The sequence below is a fragment of the Pan paniscus genome, chromosome X, assembly GCF_029289425.2.
Source record: "Pan paniscus chromosome X, NHGRI_mPanPan1-v2.0_pri, whole genome shotgun sequence".
Classification (NCBI taxonomy): domain Eukaryota; kingdom Metazoa; phylum Chordata; class Mammalia; order Primates; family Hominidae; genus Pan; species Pan paniscus.
Window position 1 is genome coordinate 109,155,821 of NC_073272.2, and position 20,174 is coordinate 109,175,994.

Genomic DNA, 20,174 nt, shown 5'->3' on the forward strand with positions numbered 1-20,174 from the left:
AACCCAGAAAGCTCCAGTAAGAATTTTTTTTCTCTTTACCTTCAAGTATTATCAAGTTCAGAATCATTAATCCTAGATTCTAGAGATTTTATTTTCCTCTTGGGAACCTAAAGATACCACTGAAGAAAAAGAATGCATGGGGACAGGCAACAGCAAAACAGCAGAGAATTATTTGCTTCCCCAGACTTTAAAGAAATGAAAGTCATAAAGCTGACAGTAGTTTTCAGCATATCTTGAATCACTAGAGCTTTTCATAAAATTCTTACCTTCTTGCCAGTCTTTTAGCTTAATTTCACAGCAAATAAGAGGTGCTCCAACTCTGCCAGTAGTATAGTCAGTTACTGTGAGGGAAAAAGTAACAGAGATATTAGCATACCACATTCCAGATTTGTACCAATGCACTGGGAATATTAGAGTTAGAGCCAGAGTCAGAAAAATGACAAAAGAAGGAGTGCAAAGTGTGATCATTTTTCAGTATTTCAACTCCATTTCAATAGTGCAATGGATTCCATTGTTGTTACATCATTTTTGCTTTTCATGGTTATATTTTATGTAATTAAGTACAAAAATATCTGTTAAAGGAGGAGAGATGGCTCCACCGTTATCTACCTAAGCTTGTCATAAGATAGATTTTGATTGGAATTCCTGCTCTACCACTCACTCACTGGCTGTGTAACATGGACAAGTAACTTAGCCTCTCTAAGCCTCCATTTCCTCATCTATGAAATGGAGATAGTAACAAAAGCTACTTCATACAGGGATATGCTGTGAGGATTAAATGAGATGATACATGGACAATGCTTAACACTTCTTGGCACAAGCTAAGCCTTCAAAAGATGTTAGCTGCTGTTGTCAAACATCATCATGATGATGATATCCCTTTGCAATTTGTGATTATTGCTAGCAATAAACAAATATTTATGGACAGCCCATTATGTAAACAGCATTATATTAACTATTATGAAGAAAACACATGAGAGATAAGGAGACCCTGCACTCAATGACCTTACAAATGAACTGGGAAGAAATGCATGTGAAACAATTCAGAGAACATTTAAATACTAAACTTCATGGGCACTGAAGGTAAGCACAATAGTAGCTTAGAGACTTAAACAATGAATGTAAAATGAAGTAGTTAGGAAAGACATTATTGAAAAGTGGGCATTAAAAGATGGTTGTGATCAATTAGCAAAAAGGACATTCCAAGAGAAGGGAAAAGAAAATACAGGGAGGTGAGACCAAGAATGCCTTCATAAGAAACAGTAAGAAGACTGGCAGGTCTGGAGAGAAGAGCCAGGCATTGTGTATATGTGGCGAATAATGGAAAATGATGTTGGATAAGTACACTAGCATCAGATTAAAGATGTCAAAGCTAGGTAAAGAGGTGTTTAGATTTGATACATCAGGTATCAAGCAGTGGGTGAAGTGGATGTATCTAATAGAAGGATACAGGATAAATTAGAAGTGATGTAATGTAGGCAGACACAGCTGTTACAAGGCTGTTAGGTCAGGCCAGGCGCAGTGCCTCACGCCTGTAATCCTAATACTCTGGGAAGGTGAGGTGGGTGGATCACCTGAGGTCAGGAGTTCGAGACCAGCCTGGCCAACATGGTAAAACCCCGCTTCTACTAAAAATACAAAAATTAGTCAGGTGTGGTGGCGCACGCCTGTAGTCCCAGCTACTCAGGAGGCTAAGGGAAGAGAATTGCTTGAACCCGGGAGGCGGAGGTTGCAGTGAGCTGAGATTGTGCCACTGCACTCCAGCCTGGGCAACAGAGCAAGACTCTGTCTCAAAAATAAAAAGGCTATTAGGTCGGAGCAGAATGGAGCAATAAAAAGTTGGACGACAGAGGTGGTATGGAGGGAAAGGAGAAACCTAATGAAGGAATGATCTGATGACATTTAAAGATATTTTAAAATAAACAGATGACTTCAAAGCTGATACCTGGAATGACTTTAAGGATGGTATTACCATTGACACAAACAAATAATTTGTCAATAGAGAGACAGTTTAGAATAATGGCATTGATTTTGGACACAATGAGTTTAAAGCGAAAATAAGATTATCCAAAAAAACAATTCCTATACCCCAGTGTTTCTCAACCTAAAGTGATTTTGCCCCCCAGGGGATATCTGGCAATGTTTGGGGATATGTTTCATTGTCACAGCTGGGGTGAGCCCATAAACATCTGCTGTGGCAACTAAATATCCTGCAATGCATACAACAGCCCTCAACAACAAAGAATTATCAGATTCAAAATTTGAACAGTGTCAGGGTTGGGAAACCTCGCTTCAGGCTGTTGAAAATAACAAAAAGGAAAGCAAAGAAGAAGTTAGGACAGGAACACAGATTTAAGAGGGAGCATAAAAGTGATACTTCATTTTTAATAGTACAGTTCTCCAAAGAAGTGATCATTTAGAGAAAGAAGACTAAAGGACCAGAGTGACAGGATTTTGAGGACTGACTGTGTGGCATAAATATTTATAAGGCGACCGGGCGTGGTGGCTCACTGCCTGTAATCCCAGCACTTTGGGAGGCCGAGGCGGGCAGATCACCTGAGGTCAGGAGTTCGAGACCAGCCTGGTCAACATGGTGAAACCCCATCTAAAAATACAAAAATTAGCCGGGCGTGGTGGCACACGCCTATAATCCCAGCTACTTGGGAGGCTGAGGCAGGAGAATTGTTTGAACCCAGGAGGTGGAGGTTGCAGTGAGCTGAGATTATGCTATTGCACTCCAGCCTGGGCAACAAGAGTGAAACTCCATCTCAAAAAAAAAAAAAAAATTATAAGGCTTAAAATTAAAGGGTCCACATGATACTTATAATTAAGAATTCATAAACCAAAACTACACTGATTTGCAATGAATCTGATATTAGTTAAGAGGTATTTTAAAGTTACCATGGTTTCCAAAGGTAATGCAAATATATTTTATTAGTAGCAGCTGATACAGAATATTTACCACATTAATAATGCTTACCTTCAGTAACTGTCCCAGCACCACATGATTCTGTCAGTCCATAACCCTGGCCAATTGGGCAGCAGAAGCAGACATTCATGAATCGGTGTGTCTGAGGAGATAGCGGGGCCCCTCCAGACAGCATCATGCGGACATTCCCTCCCAGCAGGGCCTTGACCTTTTTAAACAGTAACCTTAATAAAGGGAGGATAAATGATTTTAATGTACGCATACATTATTCTTGGCAACACACTAATTTATAAGCTCTGGGAAAGATTCCTCAACTGGTTGAACATCTCAATGTCAGAATCACGGTGAGAATGAGAGGTTAACAAGGCAACAACTAGTAACGCCTTGTAAAAATGCCAGAAAAAACTCTTTAAAAATGAAGAAAGATAATGTGTAGCATCGGGAAACTATGCTGACACAAGTAAATGAAAGAAAACAGATGTCAGAGGAAAAAAATTTTTAATATCTTTGGAACATTTAATCACCTATCTTATCTCACTTCCAATAAAAAATGCTTCCCCATCCCCACTCCTCAGCATCACATTTAAAGTAACAGTTATATTCAAATACTTACTACACTATTTTATGAATACAATAAATCAGAAACCTTCATGCAATGAAGATCACTTTTTTTAGTTAGAAATGACATTTTTTAAGCTCAAGTGTCTTGATTCAAAAGTCTATTTTAGTTTTTCTTCATGAGACTAAATTTTATAAATAAATCTTAAATATACACTCAATTATTAAAATTTGTTAAATTGCCAAGATCAGAGTCCTCTGCTTGCTGTATAAACAATAAGACTTAGCAGAAAAGAGAATTTCAACCTTATGATCATGGTGGTGATATTCAAATGAATTAACTTGCCATTTATTTATTCATCTTCTGGATTTAAAACCATAAAAAAATTTAAAGGCTCAAACCACAGAGCCTATGAAATGTACTTACAGATTGCAAAGAGGTGCATCATATCCCTTTTTGATCTGTTCCAATTTGTAATCATACCCTATCTTGAACAGAGTTTTCTGAATATAATTCATCTCTTGGACTTTGCTCATAACATTCTTATAAATTCTATCCATGATTTCCTGAAAGTTAAACAAAATATTCAATAATCTGAAAAGAATGGAGACAGTCTTTAGTTGAAGATACCTTACTTGCAATATCTTGGGTAAAAGTCTTTAGCATAATGGACATATTTGTTTCTTTAATTATGTAATTAATTTCACTGACTACTTGTTCACTACTTCAAAAAGACTAAGGACAGATATAGGGGTTTCTTCAGTTCTATACATTAAGTTAATCTAAATTTTTTTTTTTTTGAGACGGAGTCTCACTCTGTTGCCCAGGCTGGAGTGCAGTGGCGGGATCTCGGCTCACTGCAAGCTCCACCTCCTGGGTTCATCCCATTCTCCTGCCTCAGCCTCCCCAGTAGCTGGGACTACAGGCGCCTGCCACCACACCCGGCTAATTTTTTGTATTTTTAGTAGAGACAAGGTTTCCATGTGTTAGCCAGGCTGGTCTCGATCTCCTGACTTCGTGATCCGCCACCTCGGCCTCCCAAAGTGCTGGGATTACAGGCGTGAGCCACCGTGCCCAGCCAAGTTAATCTAAATTTTTAAGAAATGTTAGCTCGAGTTTAGAGAATTCACTCAGCTGTCGCAGAAAAAAAAAAAAATTAATCTCTGTTACAATATATTCACTTATTCTCAAACAGTACCAAAATACCTGACTATGTTGAATCTATTCATGATGCTTTTCTCTTTTTTTACTACAACTTTGTGACCTTCTTACAGCATGGCAGAAAGCATTAGTTTCTTAAAATCCTAAGTATCTATAGTTTAAGCATTTCTATTACATTTTAACAGAAGCAAAGAACACAATTCTTGCTCACACAAACTTGGAAAACTGGAGGTAGGACCAGGTTTAAGATATACCAACTCGAAGGTTAATACAAAACAAACAAACAAAAAATAAACAGCAAACAGCCCAGACTACCACTAAATGATGTTTTCTTGAAATTATTTAACACAAATTAAGAATTATTACATAAAGCACATGTTTATAAATACGTGTTTCCAAATACTTAAAATATCAATTATCAGTACAAATTAAGGTATGCTATAATGAATAACTTAATGGGCAGTTCTTTCAATATTAGAATAGAGCCACTCACAAATGAAGACAGCAGAACCACCCCTTAAAAAGGTTACCACAGGCTGGGCATGGTGGCTCACGCCTGTAATTCCAGCACTTTGGGAGGCTGAGGCGGGTGGATTGCAAGGTCAGGAGTTCGAGATCAGCCTGGCCAAGATGGTGAAACCCCGTCTCTACTAAAAATACAAAAATTAGCCGGGCGTGGTGGCAGGCGCCTATAATCCCAGCTACTAGGGAGGCTGAGGCAGGAGAATCGCTTGAACCCGGGAGATGGAGGTTGTAGTGAGCCGACATCACACCACTGCACTCTAGCCTGGGTGACAGAGCAAGACTCCGTCTCAAAAAAAAAAAAAAAAGCTCTCCCTCTCCCTCTCCCTCCTCTCCCTCCTCTCCCTCCTCTCCCTCCTCTCCCTCTCCCTCTCCCTTCCCCTTTGCATGGTCTCCCTCTGATGCCGAGCCGAGGCTGGACTGTACTGCCGCCATCTCAACTCACTGCAACCTCCCTGCCTGATTCTCCTGCCTCGGCCTGCCGAGTGCCTGGGATTGCAGGTGCACACCGCCACGCCTGACTGGTTTTCGTATTTTTTGGTGGAGACGGGGTTTCGCCATGCTGGCCAGGCTGGTCTCCAGCTCCTGACCGCGAGTGATCTGCCAGCCTCGGCCTCCCGAGGTGCCAGGATTGCAGATGGAGTCTCGCTCACTCAGTGCTCAGTGTTGCCCAGGCTGGAGTGCAGTGGCGCGATCTCGGCTCGCTACAACCTCCACCTCCCAGCCGCCTGCCTTGGCCCCCCAAAGTGCCGAGATTGCAGCCTCTGCTCGGCCACCACCCCGTCTAGGAAGTGAGGAGCGTCTCTGCCCAGCCGCCCATCCTCTGGGATGTGGGGAGCGCCTCTGCCCCGCCGCCCCGTCTGAGATGTGAAGAGCGCCTCTGCCCGGCCGTGACCCCGTCTGGGAACTGAGGAGTGTCTCTGCCCTGCCGCTGCCCTGTCTCGGAGATGAGGAGCGTCTCTGACCGGCCTCCCCATCTGAGAAGTGAGGAGCCCCTCCACCTGGCCAGCCGCCCCACCCGGGAGGTGGGGGGCAGCCCCCGCCCAGCCAGCCGCCCCGCCCGGGAGGTGGGGGGCAGTCCCCGCCCGGCCAGCCGCCCCATCCGGGAGGTGGGGGGCAGCCCCCGCCCAGCCAGCTGCCCCGTCTGGGAGGTGGGGGGCAGCCCCCGTCCGGCCACCGCCCCATCCAGGAGGTGGGAGGGGGGGCACCTCTGCCCGGCCGCCCCGTCTGGGAGGTGAGGAGCCCCTCTGCCCGGCCGCCACCCCATCTGGGAGGTGTACCCAATAGCTCATTGAGAACAGGCCATGATGACGATGGCGGTTTTGTCAAATAGAAAAGGGGGAAATGTGGGGAAAAGAAAGAGAGATCAGATTGTTTCTGTGTCTTTGTAGAGAGAAGTAGACATAGGAGACTCCATTTTGTTCTGTACTAAGAAAAATTCTGCCTTGGGATGCTGTTAATCTATAACCTTACCCCCAACCCCGTGCTCTCTGAAACATGTGCTGTGTCCACTAAGGGTTAAATGAATTAAGGGTGGTGCAAGATGTGCTTTGTTAAACAGATGCTTGAAGGCAGCATGCTCGTTAAGAGTCATCACCACTCCCTAATCTCAAGTACCCAGGGACACAAACACTGCGGAAGGCGGCAGGGCCCTCTGCCTAGGAAAACCAGAGACCTTTGTTCACATGTTTATCTGCTGACCTTCCCTCCACTATTGTCCTATGACCCTGCCAAATCCCCCTCTCCGAGAAACACCCAAGAATGATCAATAAATACTAAAAAAAAAAAAAAGGTTACCATAGCACTCAAACATGGTACAATATTGTTTTCTCCATTTCCACAAAAGGAATCACTATTATATAACTGAAATATTTCTCTACATCTGTGACAGAATCCCCAATCATTCCCTAGCAGGACTTGAACATCCTATATCCATCTTTCTTAAAAAGCATATGAGATCTTAAAAAAAAAACGGGGGTGGGGAGGGGAGAGGGGGCAGGGGCTTGGGAATGAGACAGATGTGTGAGAACCATGTCTACTGCTCCTTCCAGCACTGGATACTAATCATAGACATCAGCAAGGCCTTGATGAGTAAGGAACATAATACAGTTGTAACACGTTGGCAGAGTTTATTGTTAGCACATTAAGTCACCCTTTATCTCAACCTAACATTACATGATGTTCAATGGAGCCACAGCTGATAAGTAGTGACTTATTCTGAATTTTCATTGTGAATGTTATAGTATTCAATCAATCTTTCATTCTGACCCAGGAAAGAAACAAACTCAAAAAACAGACTCCACCAAAAATAATTCTCAATAAAAAGAGTTTTTTTTTTTTTAAATGGCCTATTTCTGGAGAAACAGGAGGGGCAAAAAAGGAAACCCAATAATATTTGATGAGGTGCCAATGGACTAGCAACATAGGAGAACATTACTATCTCAAGGCCGCAAGACATAAGACAAGTGTCGTTGGAACCTGGATGAGGACTCTAGCCATGGGAAAGACCTGGTTACAACCAACGGGAAGGAGACTATCCAACAGGGTCTCCTGACAACTGCTAAAATTTGCAGCCCAGCAGGAAAGGAGCAAAGGTAATAAGTGTGCAGACTCTCTCTCTTTCTGCCCTCTGATCTCTCATGAGGCCCTCCAATTGGCCGATCCCAACCAGAAGTCATAAGGCAAGGACGCACTGGTAATTCGTGCACAGAACATAGCCCCTCAAGACACAAAGTAAAGCAGGGAAGAATGGACAATGGGCAATTAGAGGATAAGCAGCCTATGTGCTAACTGTGCTTATCCTTCAGGCCTAAAATCGGAGATTACTTCTTTAACACCTCAGCCCTTACCTCTTCCTATGTTATCTGATAAGGTTTGCTAGGGAATTCTGAATGTGAAACAGTCCTAAATAGACAGCCATAGTGGTTAAGAAGACTGATAGACTGATACTCCACCAGTATCAGATTGGTAGAGTTCAAACTTTGATTCCATCACCTATGAGCTGTGTGGCTTTGGGGCAACTTTGCTTCTTTATAAGATAGAGTAACAGGGCCCACCTTGCAGTCTTAGAATTAAGTGAGATAATTTATCTAAGGCATTTTGCACAGTGCCTACCTAGCACATAGGAAGCACTGCATTAGCTATTATTAGCAACTTTTTTATGGTTTTAGTCAGATGCCTCTTCTTTCTGTTTGAAAACTTTATGAATTACACAGAACCTCTAAATAAAAAGGCAAAGTCTTCTCTGACCTATTCTACTTCTTTGTTATTTGGTAATTTTGCAATTAGAAGCTAAAAGGACCATAAAGTATCTTCCATCTGTAATTCTCAGAACAACTTGGACTGAACACTATCTTATCTAATCTCAGAGTTTCCATATACAAAAGTAATTCTGTGAAAGATATTGGGGTAAGATTTCAAGTCTGATCATAATATAAGCAGTAGTGATACATAGTCTTTCTGAGGTTTCTGAAGCATAAAAAAAGCTAGAACATATTTGATTACACAAATCTGAAACATGGTGTTAAATGTTTCAAAATTCATCATTACAAGGCTATAAAATGTAACATTTTTTTTTTTAAGGCAGTATTTCACATGAAGATTCCGAATATATAGAATTAAACTTTTTTCCTTTGGGAGCTCTCTCCAATTTTCAGTTTACTTAATCACCACAAGAGAGTTGGGAGGGCTTAGATCCTTGACCTTGTATACGATTCTTCAGCTCCCTAGGATGGCCTAAAGTTTCCTCACTTTTTTAATTAAGAGATTAAACAAGATGATCTTTAGAATATATTCTACCTTAAAATGGTCTGACCAATTCTCACAGTAGGTAACCTGAACTAGGTCATTTTCATCACCTAATTTTCATGTATCAGCAAACTCAAACAGGCGTGCATTTCAAAATCTTGCCATTTTGTCTTCCCTAGTATGGTACCTAAGATTTTAATGAACACATTTGCTGTGATTTCAACAAGGTAAAATTATTTTAAAATGTAGACATATCTAAGAGTATTACTTTTTAAAAGGTCCAAGTACGATCAATAAATTATATAAACGATCCTCTTATGTTCATATTCATATTCTGTACTCACCGGAACAGCAGCCATAAGTGTGGGCTTCAGTACAGTACAGTCTCCTTTGCTTCCTTTTTTAATTTTGCTGGACTATATTAAAGAAAAAATAAATATGATCAGGAAAACCAACCTTAAAACATGTTGTAATTCAAGTATTAATAACAAATACAGAAGTTACACTTGGAATTTGAGCTTTTATTGCTCTGTGATTATCTGTTAACAACTATCATAACCTACAAGTCTCAAATGTAAGTATTTTAGTGCTACAGATAACTGCTTCTAGCATATTTCACCTTCCTTAGAGGAGAAACCTTGATCCAGGATAACAAGAGAATGATATTGTGATGAATCAAACATTCTTATTAATAACATACTATCAAATATAGCACAGACTATTACTACATTTTCAAAAAAACTTGATTAAGACAGATATAACACTAAAACAAAATTGAAGTTGATTTTAACTTTCTTTGATTAACAATAGGCAAAGCCACATCTTGAAGACACCACTATGAACATCAATTAACATCATACTGAAACTCTAATTTGGTAATATTCTAGTTGGTAAGATACAGAGAACACTGCCAGGGACAAAGTAGAGATACACATAAATGTGCATAAATGGCCATATAGAGGATGGTTCTCCCGATAGAACTAAGTTGCCTTTCTCCTACTTTTCTTTAATATGGATAAAGGAGATAAAATAACTCATTTTACGTATGTGCAAGGATGTGCACATTTGCAAGTGGAAACCTACACAGAAACCATGTACACCACACACAGGAGGGCTGCTCTGCAGAGACAAAATGGGCTCTCATGTCCTTCAGGTCGGAGTTGCCCTCTGCATGCTATTGACCAGTTCTTGCTACAGAGAGCAGTTCCAGGATAGCAGAAGCCACAAGAAGCCCTTCTTTGGTTTTTTTACTCTTAGTAATTTTATCACTTATTTTGTCTTCTTGTGATCATAGTAATCCTGGTTATGACAATATTGCTATCATCAGTTGGCTCCAAATGTGGTGCTTCTAGTCTCCTGCATCCTTCTGATTTCCTATGTGAAGCAAGTTCCTGTGTTTTAGATTCCTAGTAAGATTGAGAGTCTTTACAGTAAAGTTCATTTAAAAAGTAGGTGTGAATTTTACTGAACAGGCTTCTAATGTACTAGCTTAGCCTAAGAGACAGCAAGAATTAAGTCAGACCAGCAACAGACTCCAACTGTCCCTCCTTTCCCACACTGAGGCTATTGTTCTCAGAAAGGCAGTGAAAAATCAAAGAGCGGCTAGTCCTGGCTTCCAAATTCACAAAGGGAAAAAAAAATTATACTCAAAGTTTACTGAAATGTTTTCTACATTTTGATAATGTCTCTGAGCATAAGAAAAACCCATGACAACAAAACATAATGATCAGAGATTTTACTAAATTTGTTTTAGAGTTTAAGCCTTAGTCTTATTGATAGGTCTACTTTGATTTCACCAGGTCAAGTTCTGCTATCAATCGGATAGTGTATTTATTCATACCATTACTATTCTAGCAGATTTTAAGTGTGAATTTATAGCTGAGTGGTATAGTCAAACACAGCAGCACCTTGTCATACAAAGATTGTGTTTCTTAAAGTACAAAGCTAGGAGTTGTTTGGAACAGAATGCTTTCTTACAGAAAAAGCCACTTTAAAAGAAGGCTGGATTCTTCCTTCAAAGAGAATCCAATGTGGTAATGACCAGGAGGGGACACAAGGGACATTCACGGGTGCTGAAAATGTTCTTTGTTTTCCTAATCTAGACGGTGATGATCACAGAGGTCTATATGTGTATATGCTTATTAAATCTCATCAAGCAGTACACTTAATATTTGTGCACTTTAAGTCATATATCAAAAAAAAAAAAACACAAAGGTGATTGGAATCTCAAGTCCAAAAAAAACTATTTAACTTTTTTTTGTTTTAATAGTATACAACCTATCTAGCCTCTCCCTAAAATGGTATTTCTACAAATAAAGTATTACAATTTCTAACTGTGAACACTGAGGACGTATCTTACCAACTACACGCTCCATGGAGACTCTCAAACAAAAGGCAGCATTGCCTGGTGGGGGGCGATCTGAAAAACAACAGCTGGGCCCCCAGTGTTGGAGGAGCAGAGCCACGTATAGACAAGTCATTCCTACCTATACTTGCTTTATCTTTCAGCATCCAGAACCCCACAGCTTCTTTAGTGGCTCTTTTTTTTTTTTTTTCCCTAAGCCTGGTTGAAGCTTTTCTACAGCAACTATTCCAAAGAAGACATAAAACAGAACTGTGGACAATAGTATTAGGTGTGTAATTTCAAATGGGTATAACGTATATGAGTTAGCCCCACCCATTGTTGGGATTTCTGCTATGAACTACAGAGAGAAGGAAGAATCCTAACTTAGTATGGTGAGCTGAGACTACCTTTGGAGATGCCTCAGCCCCTACCAATAGAACTTTCTGTGATGATAAAAATATTCTTTATCTTTGCTGCCTAATATGGTAGCCATTGGTCACACGTAGCTATTGAGAGCTTGAAATGTGGCTAAAGCAAATAAAAAAAATTTTTTCAATTTTACTTAATTTTTTTTTTTTTTTTTTTTTGAGACGGAGTCTCGCTCTGTCGCCCAGGCTGGAGTGCAGTGGCGTGATCTTGGCTCACTGCAAGCTCCACCTCCCAGGTTCACGCCATTCTCCTGCCTCAGCCTCCCGAGTAGCTGGGACTACAGGCGCCCGCCACCTCACCCAGCTAATTCTTTTGTATTTTTTTAGTAGAGACAGGGTTTCACCATGTTAGCCAGGATGGCCTCAATCTCCTGACCTTGTGATCCACCCGCCTCGGCCTCCCAAAGTGCTGGGATTATAGGCATGAGCCACCGCGCCCGGCCCTTAATTTTTATTTAAATATTTGCCTAGTGGCTACTGTATCAGACGGTACTGCTCTAGAAAAATCTCGGGAAAACTGGGCCAAGACCCTAACATATCTCCTCCCAGAAACCCACCAATGCTCATGGGTAGTGTGTCAAAAAGGCTCATTGTATTTATATTCTCTATCGTAGTTCTCAAGAGTAAAAATCTAGTAGAAAAAGATAAAAGTAATTATTCATTTTTAAATAATTTTAAGGTTGGGCACAGTGGCTCACACCTGTAATCCCAGCACTTTGGGAGGCTGAGGCGGACAGATCACTGGAGGTCAGGAGTTCGAGACTAGCCTGGCCAACATGGCGAAACCCCATCTCTACTAAAAATACAAAAAAAATAGCAGGGCATGGTGGCGGGCACCTGCAATCCCAGCTACTCCAGAGGCTGAGGCAGGAGAATCGCTTGAACCCGAGAGGCAAAGGTTACAGTGAGCCAAGATCATATCATTGCACTCCAGTCTGGGTGACAGAGCAAAAGAAAAGAAAAAAGAAATAATTTTAAAATATATAGCTAAAGCAATGCTAACAAATCTACAGGGTAATCTCCTATAGCTACATATTGTTCATGGAAGCTATTTTGAGGTCAAGGAGAAAGCTTTAGCTGAATTAAAATATCTCGAGTCCTAGTAATATGTTCTCAGCCAAACTATGCAGGATCATATGATCATGCCAATATACTGAAAAGTTTGTCACCTGGTCAGAGAGTGTAAGCGGAGAAGAATATCCAATCCTGCAGCCATAGGTAAAGCAAGATATCTCTGCTGTCAGTTCTAGCACATGAGCCAAAGGCAAGTAGCCAATATATGTGTCCTTTGGTCTAAAACAAAATAAGAGAAATATTTTAACCATTCTTGAAAAGGCATTTGAAGTTAGAAATACCAAGAACTTTATCATTTTAATATAGATTGAGTTTAGAGAATGCTGAACATGAACTCTGATTTCTAAGAAGAAAGTTAAAGAATTATCTTACCCCAGTCCAGGTATTCTTTCACACTGGCCTGTCATTCCAGCTATCAAATTGCTATGATGCATCATCACTCCCTTAGGTCGGCCAGTAGAACCACTAGTATACATAACAATGGCCATGTCTGAAGGCGTTGGTCTACTTGGAGGAATGCCCACTAAATGAATGAATGAAAAACATCACATTTACTTCAGTTCAAAAGTTAAATTACTAAAGAATAATAGGATATTTAGATTTTGCATAACGATAAACTATCAATAGACAGTATTTGCTTTAAATCATCAAAACGAGCTGGGTGAGGTGGCTCATGCCTGTAATCCTAGTACTTTGAGAGGCCAAGGTTGGGAGGATCACTTGAGCCCTGGATTTCGAGACCAGCCTGGCCAACATGGCAAGACTCTGTCTCTACAAAAACTAAAGAAGTTAGCCGGATGCAGTGGCATGCACCTGCAGTCCTTGCTACTCAAGAAGATAAGGCAGGAGGACTGGGTGAGCCTAGCAGGTTGAGGCTATGGTGAGCTATGGTCATACCATTGTGCTCCAGCCTGGGCTAGAAAACAAAAATGTTTATCAAATTCTGGTTACAGTGAGCATTTTGGACTCAATTTGGCCCATTTTCTGGATGTTTAACCTAATCTCTGTCTGTGCATTGCCTCTCCACAGTGTTGTATACAGAGCAATGTTGTGGAAAGATTTCTGGGACTTTGGAGTATCAGGAGGACAGAGTATTGCGTATAAACTTCTTAGGCCTCAGTTTCTCATCTCTAAAATAAGACAGCTGGACAGATTGTGGTTACTAACCACTAGTGGGTATCAGAATCACGTGCAGAACTTAAGTAAAATACTATTTCTGAACCCCCTTTCTGAAAATTCAGATTCAATATGTGTGGGATAGAACAAAGCTCCACAAGTGATTCTCATATATGCCCCTGATTGAAAACCACTGGATCTGATCTTTAAGGTGACTTCAATGCTAAAATTCGAAGGTGATAAGTTTTAAACAGCACCCTGGAGCTTCCACTTTCAAGACAGTGTATAGTGCTAGCCTAGTAACCACTTTTCCTTCCAAGAATATACCAAAATGGCTAAGAAGCCACAGATATATCATCAGAATGAAATACAAGTTTAACAGGATTATCACATTTAAAAATCTTTACACAAATTATTTACATTTTTATACACCAGTTAAAATAACATTTTTTTAAAACAGTGAGCTATACCACTGAAACAAAGACAGTTACACTTAAACTGGCTAATTTTAATGCTTTTTAAAGATATAGTCATAGTTTATAAACCAAGCAAATAAGGACTGCATATTTCCTCTGATGATTAACCAAAGCAACAGCAGTAGCTAAATTCTTCTTAATCTAAGCACATGTGATACTTTGCTTCTGCCCACTTTTAAGTAAATATGCAAAAAAGTGGCATCATAATAACTGTCTGTACCACAAAAACATATCTATCCTATCTATTGCAGACATGAGTAGAACTAAGCAGGATATGTGGCCTATTACATTATTGCTCACACAAAATTATGAAGACTGCTGACCCCTTAGCTTGCTGCCAACACCCTTTGTGGTCAATCAGCAGAACTGTAACTGATCCCTACCAATCAGGACTTCTCAGTCAAGTTTATCCCAATCTTACAGGGTCAACCTAGTGTAGAAAAACAATTCTCTATGGGTCTCATGTTCTGCACATCTTGCAAGCAGAGACATTGACTTTGTTCCAGACTATCTTTACAAGGATATTTCCACAGAGATAGTGTCTCTCCCCAGAGCAAACAGCAGGCATGCTTACTGTCCAGTACAATAAGATAATAAGATATTCAGGCTCTTTAAGCTCAGAGTTCCTCTCTTATGACACAAATGCTGATACGATACTCTGGCTACTGCTATTGTTGTGAGTAAAAAACTGTCCCTCATCTCAGACCCAAAAGTCTATGGCACCAGGAAGTTTTGCAGGCTCATCTGTTTGCCAGCAAGCAGGGTAAAATCTGACTCTCTGCCATTCTGGACACATGGCAGATGTGTATAATAACACCTGTTATTATAAACGCATGCTCATTCTCTAATGGTAAAATGTTCAGAAGCTGAGTAGAGGTTCGACCAACATTTTCTCCTGCAAAAATGAATCCTTTTCTCATTATAGTATGGTATTTTGACCATCGCATTAAACATGATAAGAAAACTCTTCAAATGGAGTATTAATTTCCTCAACTCTCTGCCCTGATGGCCAACTGACATTTTGCTACAAGGTACACTTACTTGTTTCAAATGAAATACCAACTACCACCTCAGTGGTAAAATAAATCCAAGCATTAATCTTGGTAAACAGCTTTGCATCCTCTGAAACATCCTTAAGATAACTAGCATTAAGCATTTATTTCAGAAAGTTTACTGAATGGAAGGCCTGAAATATTTTTCTTTTATGAGGCCCAAATTGGAAGGTTATAGTGGGTTATTTAAAAAATGAAGAAACATTTGGCAGCAACTGCCATAAAGTCTGAACCACAGATTACATCTCAACCATTTAGTGAAATTTACTAACTTATTTTTTTTGAGGAGAAATGGAGGGAAAATCTTAATCATATATGGTCTTGATGGTTTTTAAAGATTTTTGAACTTTTTTTTTTCAGTCAAAGAACTTTTGTGGATTTACTCATGTCATTTGTTTCCCTAACCTACAAAAATAACAAACTTGGAATAGGTAAATAAAATTGTTTTTACTGCTTTACTTACAGTTTTCTGGGTTAGATCCCAACTCTTCTACTGATTGCAGGCTGTGAATCTCAAATCCTTCAGGGTACTCTGCTTTATTGATAGCCTTATTGTCCACATAAATGATATGTTTAACACAATTGATATCTAACAATGCAGTCTGTTGAGCAGAAAGAAAAAAAACAGCTATTAAACTTGAGCCTGCAACAAAAATTCACTTACTGAATGAATATTTTTCTGTCCTGCCAGACAACGCAACCATGAATTAAAAGGAAATTTCATATTTACCTTAAGTTTACTTTCCAGAAGTTCAACACTGGTAATCAGATAGGAAGCCTCAGATTCATTTAGTCCATGAACTACTGCTTCTTTGCCAAGTGTGGCATATAAAGTCACAACTACATAATAAAAATAAACACAAATATTAAGTAATAAACATCTATTAGAAATGGATATTATTGAAGTCAGTCTTTAATAATAGTTACACTTAGAGACACAAAGACATTGTATATTTTAATTTGATTTCATAGTCTCTGTTACCATCCTTCAACCTTGCTTCAAACTCCCTGGGAGCCCAAAGTTTTCCTTACAAATTCCCAGAACTCTCACTTCCTAAACCTGAAGAAACCCAGAAACACTCGCACTGCCACAGCTGATCAAAAATCTGTCAATTTAGATGCTCAAGGCCAATAGGTACTGGCTGAACTCTTAATTCAGGTCAGACTGGCCCAGCTAGGGCTTCTCCTTGATACACACTTTCATTGGCCATAGCCTCCAAAGAATGGATAAGTCCTTGAAAATCTTGAGGATCTTAAGTCATAAGATCAGCCACAGATAATGTTCTTACTCCTTCTAAGAAGCTGTTTTAGTGAGTCCAATGTCCAATGTGATTGGTGACCTCCACACCTTAATTAGAGAGATCAAGGAGATCTACTCCTTAGGAGCCACCAGAGATAACATAAACCAAGATCAGTTAGAATCAAAGGACATCTGCTAAACTTAGAAAGAACTGAAAATTCAGCTCTAGATTGGTAACCAGAAACAACGTGGTTAAAAATAGCCACTTTCACAAGCTGTTCATCGTTGAAAGTGGGTGGGTAATGGGTACATAGGGGATCATTTTCATATTATCTATTTTTTGTTTGAAATTTAAGCTCTATAATCCTATCTTACAGTGTTATATTTCATTCAACAAACAACAAAGTACTTAGTATGTGACAATACATTGTTTATTTCTTAAGCAATGGCAACAACAAATGCTTGAGTATTAGAAATATACTGAATTTTACTTTCTAACATATCTAATGCCAATTCCAGCTGTCACATGCATATTTCACACGTAAAATAGAATAAGTCAAATAAGAGGTCTCAAAGTGAAGCAATGAATTTGAATTATCCTGAGAAATGGTTTTTTGTTCTTTTAATCATTACTCTTTGTATATCACCCCCCCCCAAAATACCCCCAAACTCCAACTCGTTCAGTTACAATTCATTTCCAATTGGAAAATAAAAGTGTAAATCACATCCCTTAAAGCTGCCAATTCCCATATTAGTTCTTACAAGTTACCATATTTAACAGGAGTCATCGGATATCTTTTAGCCACAATATTACATGCCGTATTATGGACATAATTTATGTGTAAAATGGCTAAACAACACCTACTTTGAAAACAAGAGCATCTCAAAACAATTTTCACATGCAAGCAAAGACCCTTCTCTCCCCCCTCCAAAAACACAAGGCACTTACGAGGAAAGTTGTACTTAAAGCAGGTCTGTGCTGCAATCATCCATTCGGCCCTGGTCTCACAGAAGATGGCAATGGTGTTCTTTGGTTTTAGTCCCAGTGCAGTGAGTCCACTACCAAAGTTATTCACTCTGCGATTCACTTCAAGATAGTTCATCCATTTATAATTCCCAAGAATTAACTGTTAAAGTGATACATTCTCTAATATTAGTATATTCAAACAAGCAATTAAAATACTATCCAAAGCATAAAACTCTAAAAATGCTCTTAAATGAACATACAGAAGCTATGAGCGGCTTCTGGGTAGTTTTACACAGCACTATAATAGAATGCCAGCATACTTAAAACGCACTCGATTTATGATAAAACAAATGTGTCTTCCTCTTTAAAACATAAATGAAAAGCACCAAAATACTTTACCTTCTTAAAAACTTTTCCATTTGGCTGCATTTCATTTTCTTCACTTAGGATTTCCCTGGTCCCAAGGCTGTCCTTCTTCCCAAACTTGGATACAGCATGGTCAAATAATTTGTCCAGAGTATCTGCTCCGGGGATGTCTATTACAGCTAGTGAGTCGAAGTGTGTGACAGAGCGATATGGACTTCCAGGTTTGTCTGAAGTGGGCTTAGCTTTTATTCTCTTTGCCATAGCGTTTTTCTTCTTGGCATTGGTAAGAAAATACCATGGAATAAATATAAGGGCACTGTATATTGTTATTAACAAGTGGACAGGCAGCAAAATAATGGTGAGCACATTTAGCTTAAGTTTCATAGTGGAAAGGCTTCTAAAATGGTGCTTATTTCTTGTTATTCTTTGGCTTTTGAAAGCCTTATTGTGCTGAAGAAGGCAATAATAGAAGCAGCAGTAAGAATAGCAGTACAGCCAAGGCAGTTCAATCTTAGTGATACAGATAAAAGTTAGTAATCTTTGGAAGCCGACAATAAAGTACGCCTGTAGGTGATGACAATGAACCAAGCAGAGAGCAGGAAAAATAAAAACAAAAAACAAAAAACAAAAACAAGAGTATTAACAAGTTGATAGCACAATTGATTTAAATACTCAGGTCTTTATTAGTTTACACAATTAATTACAGAAAGCTGAAATAACTGGTCTGAAAGGCTGGCATTTTCCATTTGTAATCATTATTGACGTAAATGTCTTTGAGCACATCAACTTCTGAATTTATTTTTTTCTAGGTTTCTAGGTGTACTGGTACTCTGCATATCATTCTGTGAGTTGAATAACAACCTTAATGCTTACACAAATGCATGAATATGATATTTAAGTTTGTCAAAACTTTGGTAGAATAGGGTATGCCAATAATAAGATTTCTCTTAAACACGTGCATGTAAACTAGACATCTTTAAATAGTGTTAGGTTTATATCCAAAGGGGGGGGGGGTGGGGCAGAAACTATCAACTTAGATTTATTTCTCAAAGGTCAACCCAGAAACATTATTCTGAGTTCTTCATTAAGGTAAATTTCTCAGGTAATGCTATTTACTATCTACTATTTCCCACATGGGAGCAATACAATTGTAAAATCATTTCCTACATGTCCACTTTGTGCTCAAAACTGCACCAGTTGCCTAGGAGTGGTAATACAAGTCTGAAGTAGTATTAATTCCTGGCCCTTGGCCATTATAAGTTAACACTTATGAGTCAACTATCACACAAGATAGATCCAGTATTTTTGCAACTGTTTGGGGGAATGGGGACAGGGGGTGCAATTAAACCATCTCTTCTAATAAACACTACTGCAAACTGCCCATATATAACACTAAAGTGGAGTTGCTCTGGCCAAAACAGGGTTTGGGGATGTCCAGAGTCCTGCCCCAGAATTCCCGGAATCCCAACTCCCAAGGTGACCACTAAAGCATTTCCACTGAAAAGCCTTGTGGTAATACATAACTAATACATAACTACCATGTGCAGTGTAGGCAGTAGTATAAGCAATAAATGCAAAAGGAGTTCAGAGGAAGTGCAAAATGGCCAAGAGTAACTAGGAGAGGCTTTGTGGAGATTAGATTTAAGCTGGACCTTATGTTGGGCATCTAGAAATGAAAGAGGAATGGAAGGTATTCCAGGCTCAGGGACCATATGAAAAAAGATACGAAGGTGGGAATGAAAGGACTTTGGGAGAATAGGAAGTACCAATAGCAAGGACACTAGTCTGACTGGGGCACAGCATACACTAAATACGCTAAATACGCTTGACTAAATACGCTACGGTAGTTACAAAATCTAACAAATCAGGCAAAGTAATTTTGATTGGATTATGCGGAAAGCTGGGGGCTGCTGCAGGTTAGAAAAACAGTGCCATTGGAAAGAAACCGCAGAAACAGGCTCAAGAATAGTAATATTTCTTTTCTTTCTTTCTTTTTTTTTTTTTTTTTTTTTTTGAGACAAGGTCTCACTTTGTCACACGGGCCAGAGTGCAGTGGCATGATCTCAGCTCACTGCAACCTCTGCCTCCCGGACTCAAAAGATCCTCCCACCTCAGCCTCCCAAGAAGCTGGGAACACAGATGTGCATCACCATGCCTGGCTAGTTTTTTTCCATTTTTTGTAGAGATGGGGTT

The 20,174-nt window shown here is 39.6% G+C and overlaps 1 protein-coding gene across 16 annotated transcripts in view; it reads right to left on the reverse strand.

Annotated features, from left to right (window-relative positions):
- ACSL4 (acyl-CoA synthetase long chain family member 4) overlaps positions 1–20,174 on the reverse strand; it is a 110,427-nt gene that overhangs the window by 41,789 nt on the left and 48,464 nt on the right. For 6 of the 16 annotated variants that reach the window (XR_010111199.1, XR_010111192.1, XR_010111198.1 and 3 more), the window contains 10 exons: positions 18,015–18,254; positions 17,598–17,775; positions 16,139–16,248; positions 15,872–16,010; positions 13,137–13,287; positions 12,860–12,983; positions 9,263–9,334; positions 3,915–4,054; positions 2,981–3,153; positions 267–341 (listed from right to left, as the gene is read on the reverse strand). Coding sequence is in view for 8 of the 16 variants with exons in the window: in XM_063601555.1 (XP_063457625.1) it covers positions 267–341; positions 2,981–3,153; positions 3,915–4,054; positions 9,263–9,334; positions 12,860–12,983; positions 13,137–13,287; positions 15,872–16,010; positions 16,139–16,248; positions 17,598–17,775; positions 18,015–18,254 (1,402 nt within the window). In the remaining 8 variants the exon portion in view is untranslated. Of the gene's footprint in view, positions 1–266; positions 342–2,980; positions 3,154–3,914; positions 4,055–9,262; positions 9,335–12,859; positions 12,984–13,136; positions 13,288–15,871; positions 16,011–16,138; positions 16,249–17,597; positions 17,776–18,014; positions 18,546–20,174 lie in introns of all 16 variants that reach the window. The other 10 variants (XR_010111196.1, XR_010111197.1, XM_063601557.1 and 7 more) reach the window with 3 other exon arrangements.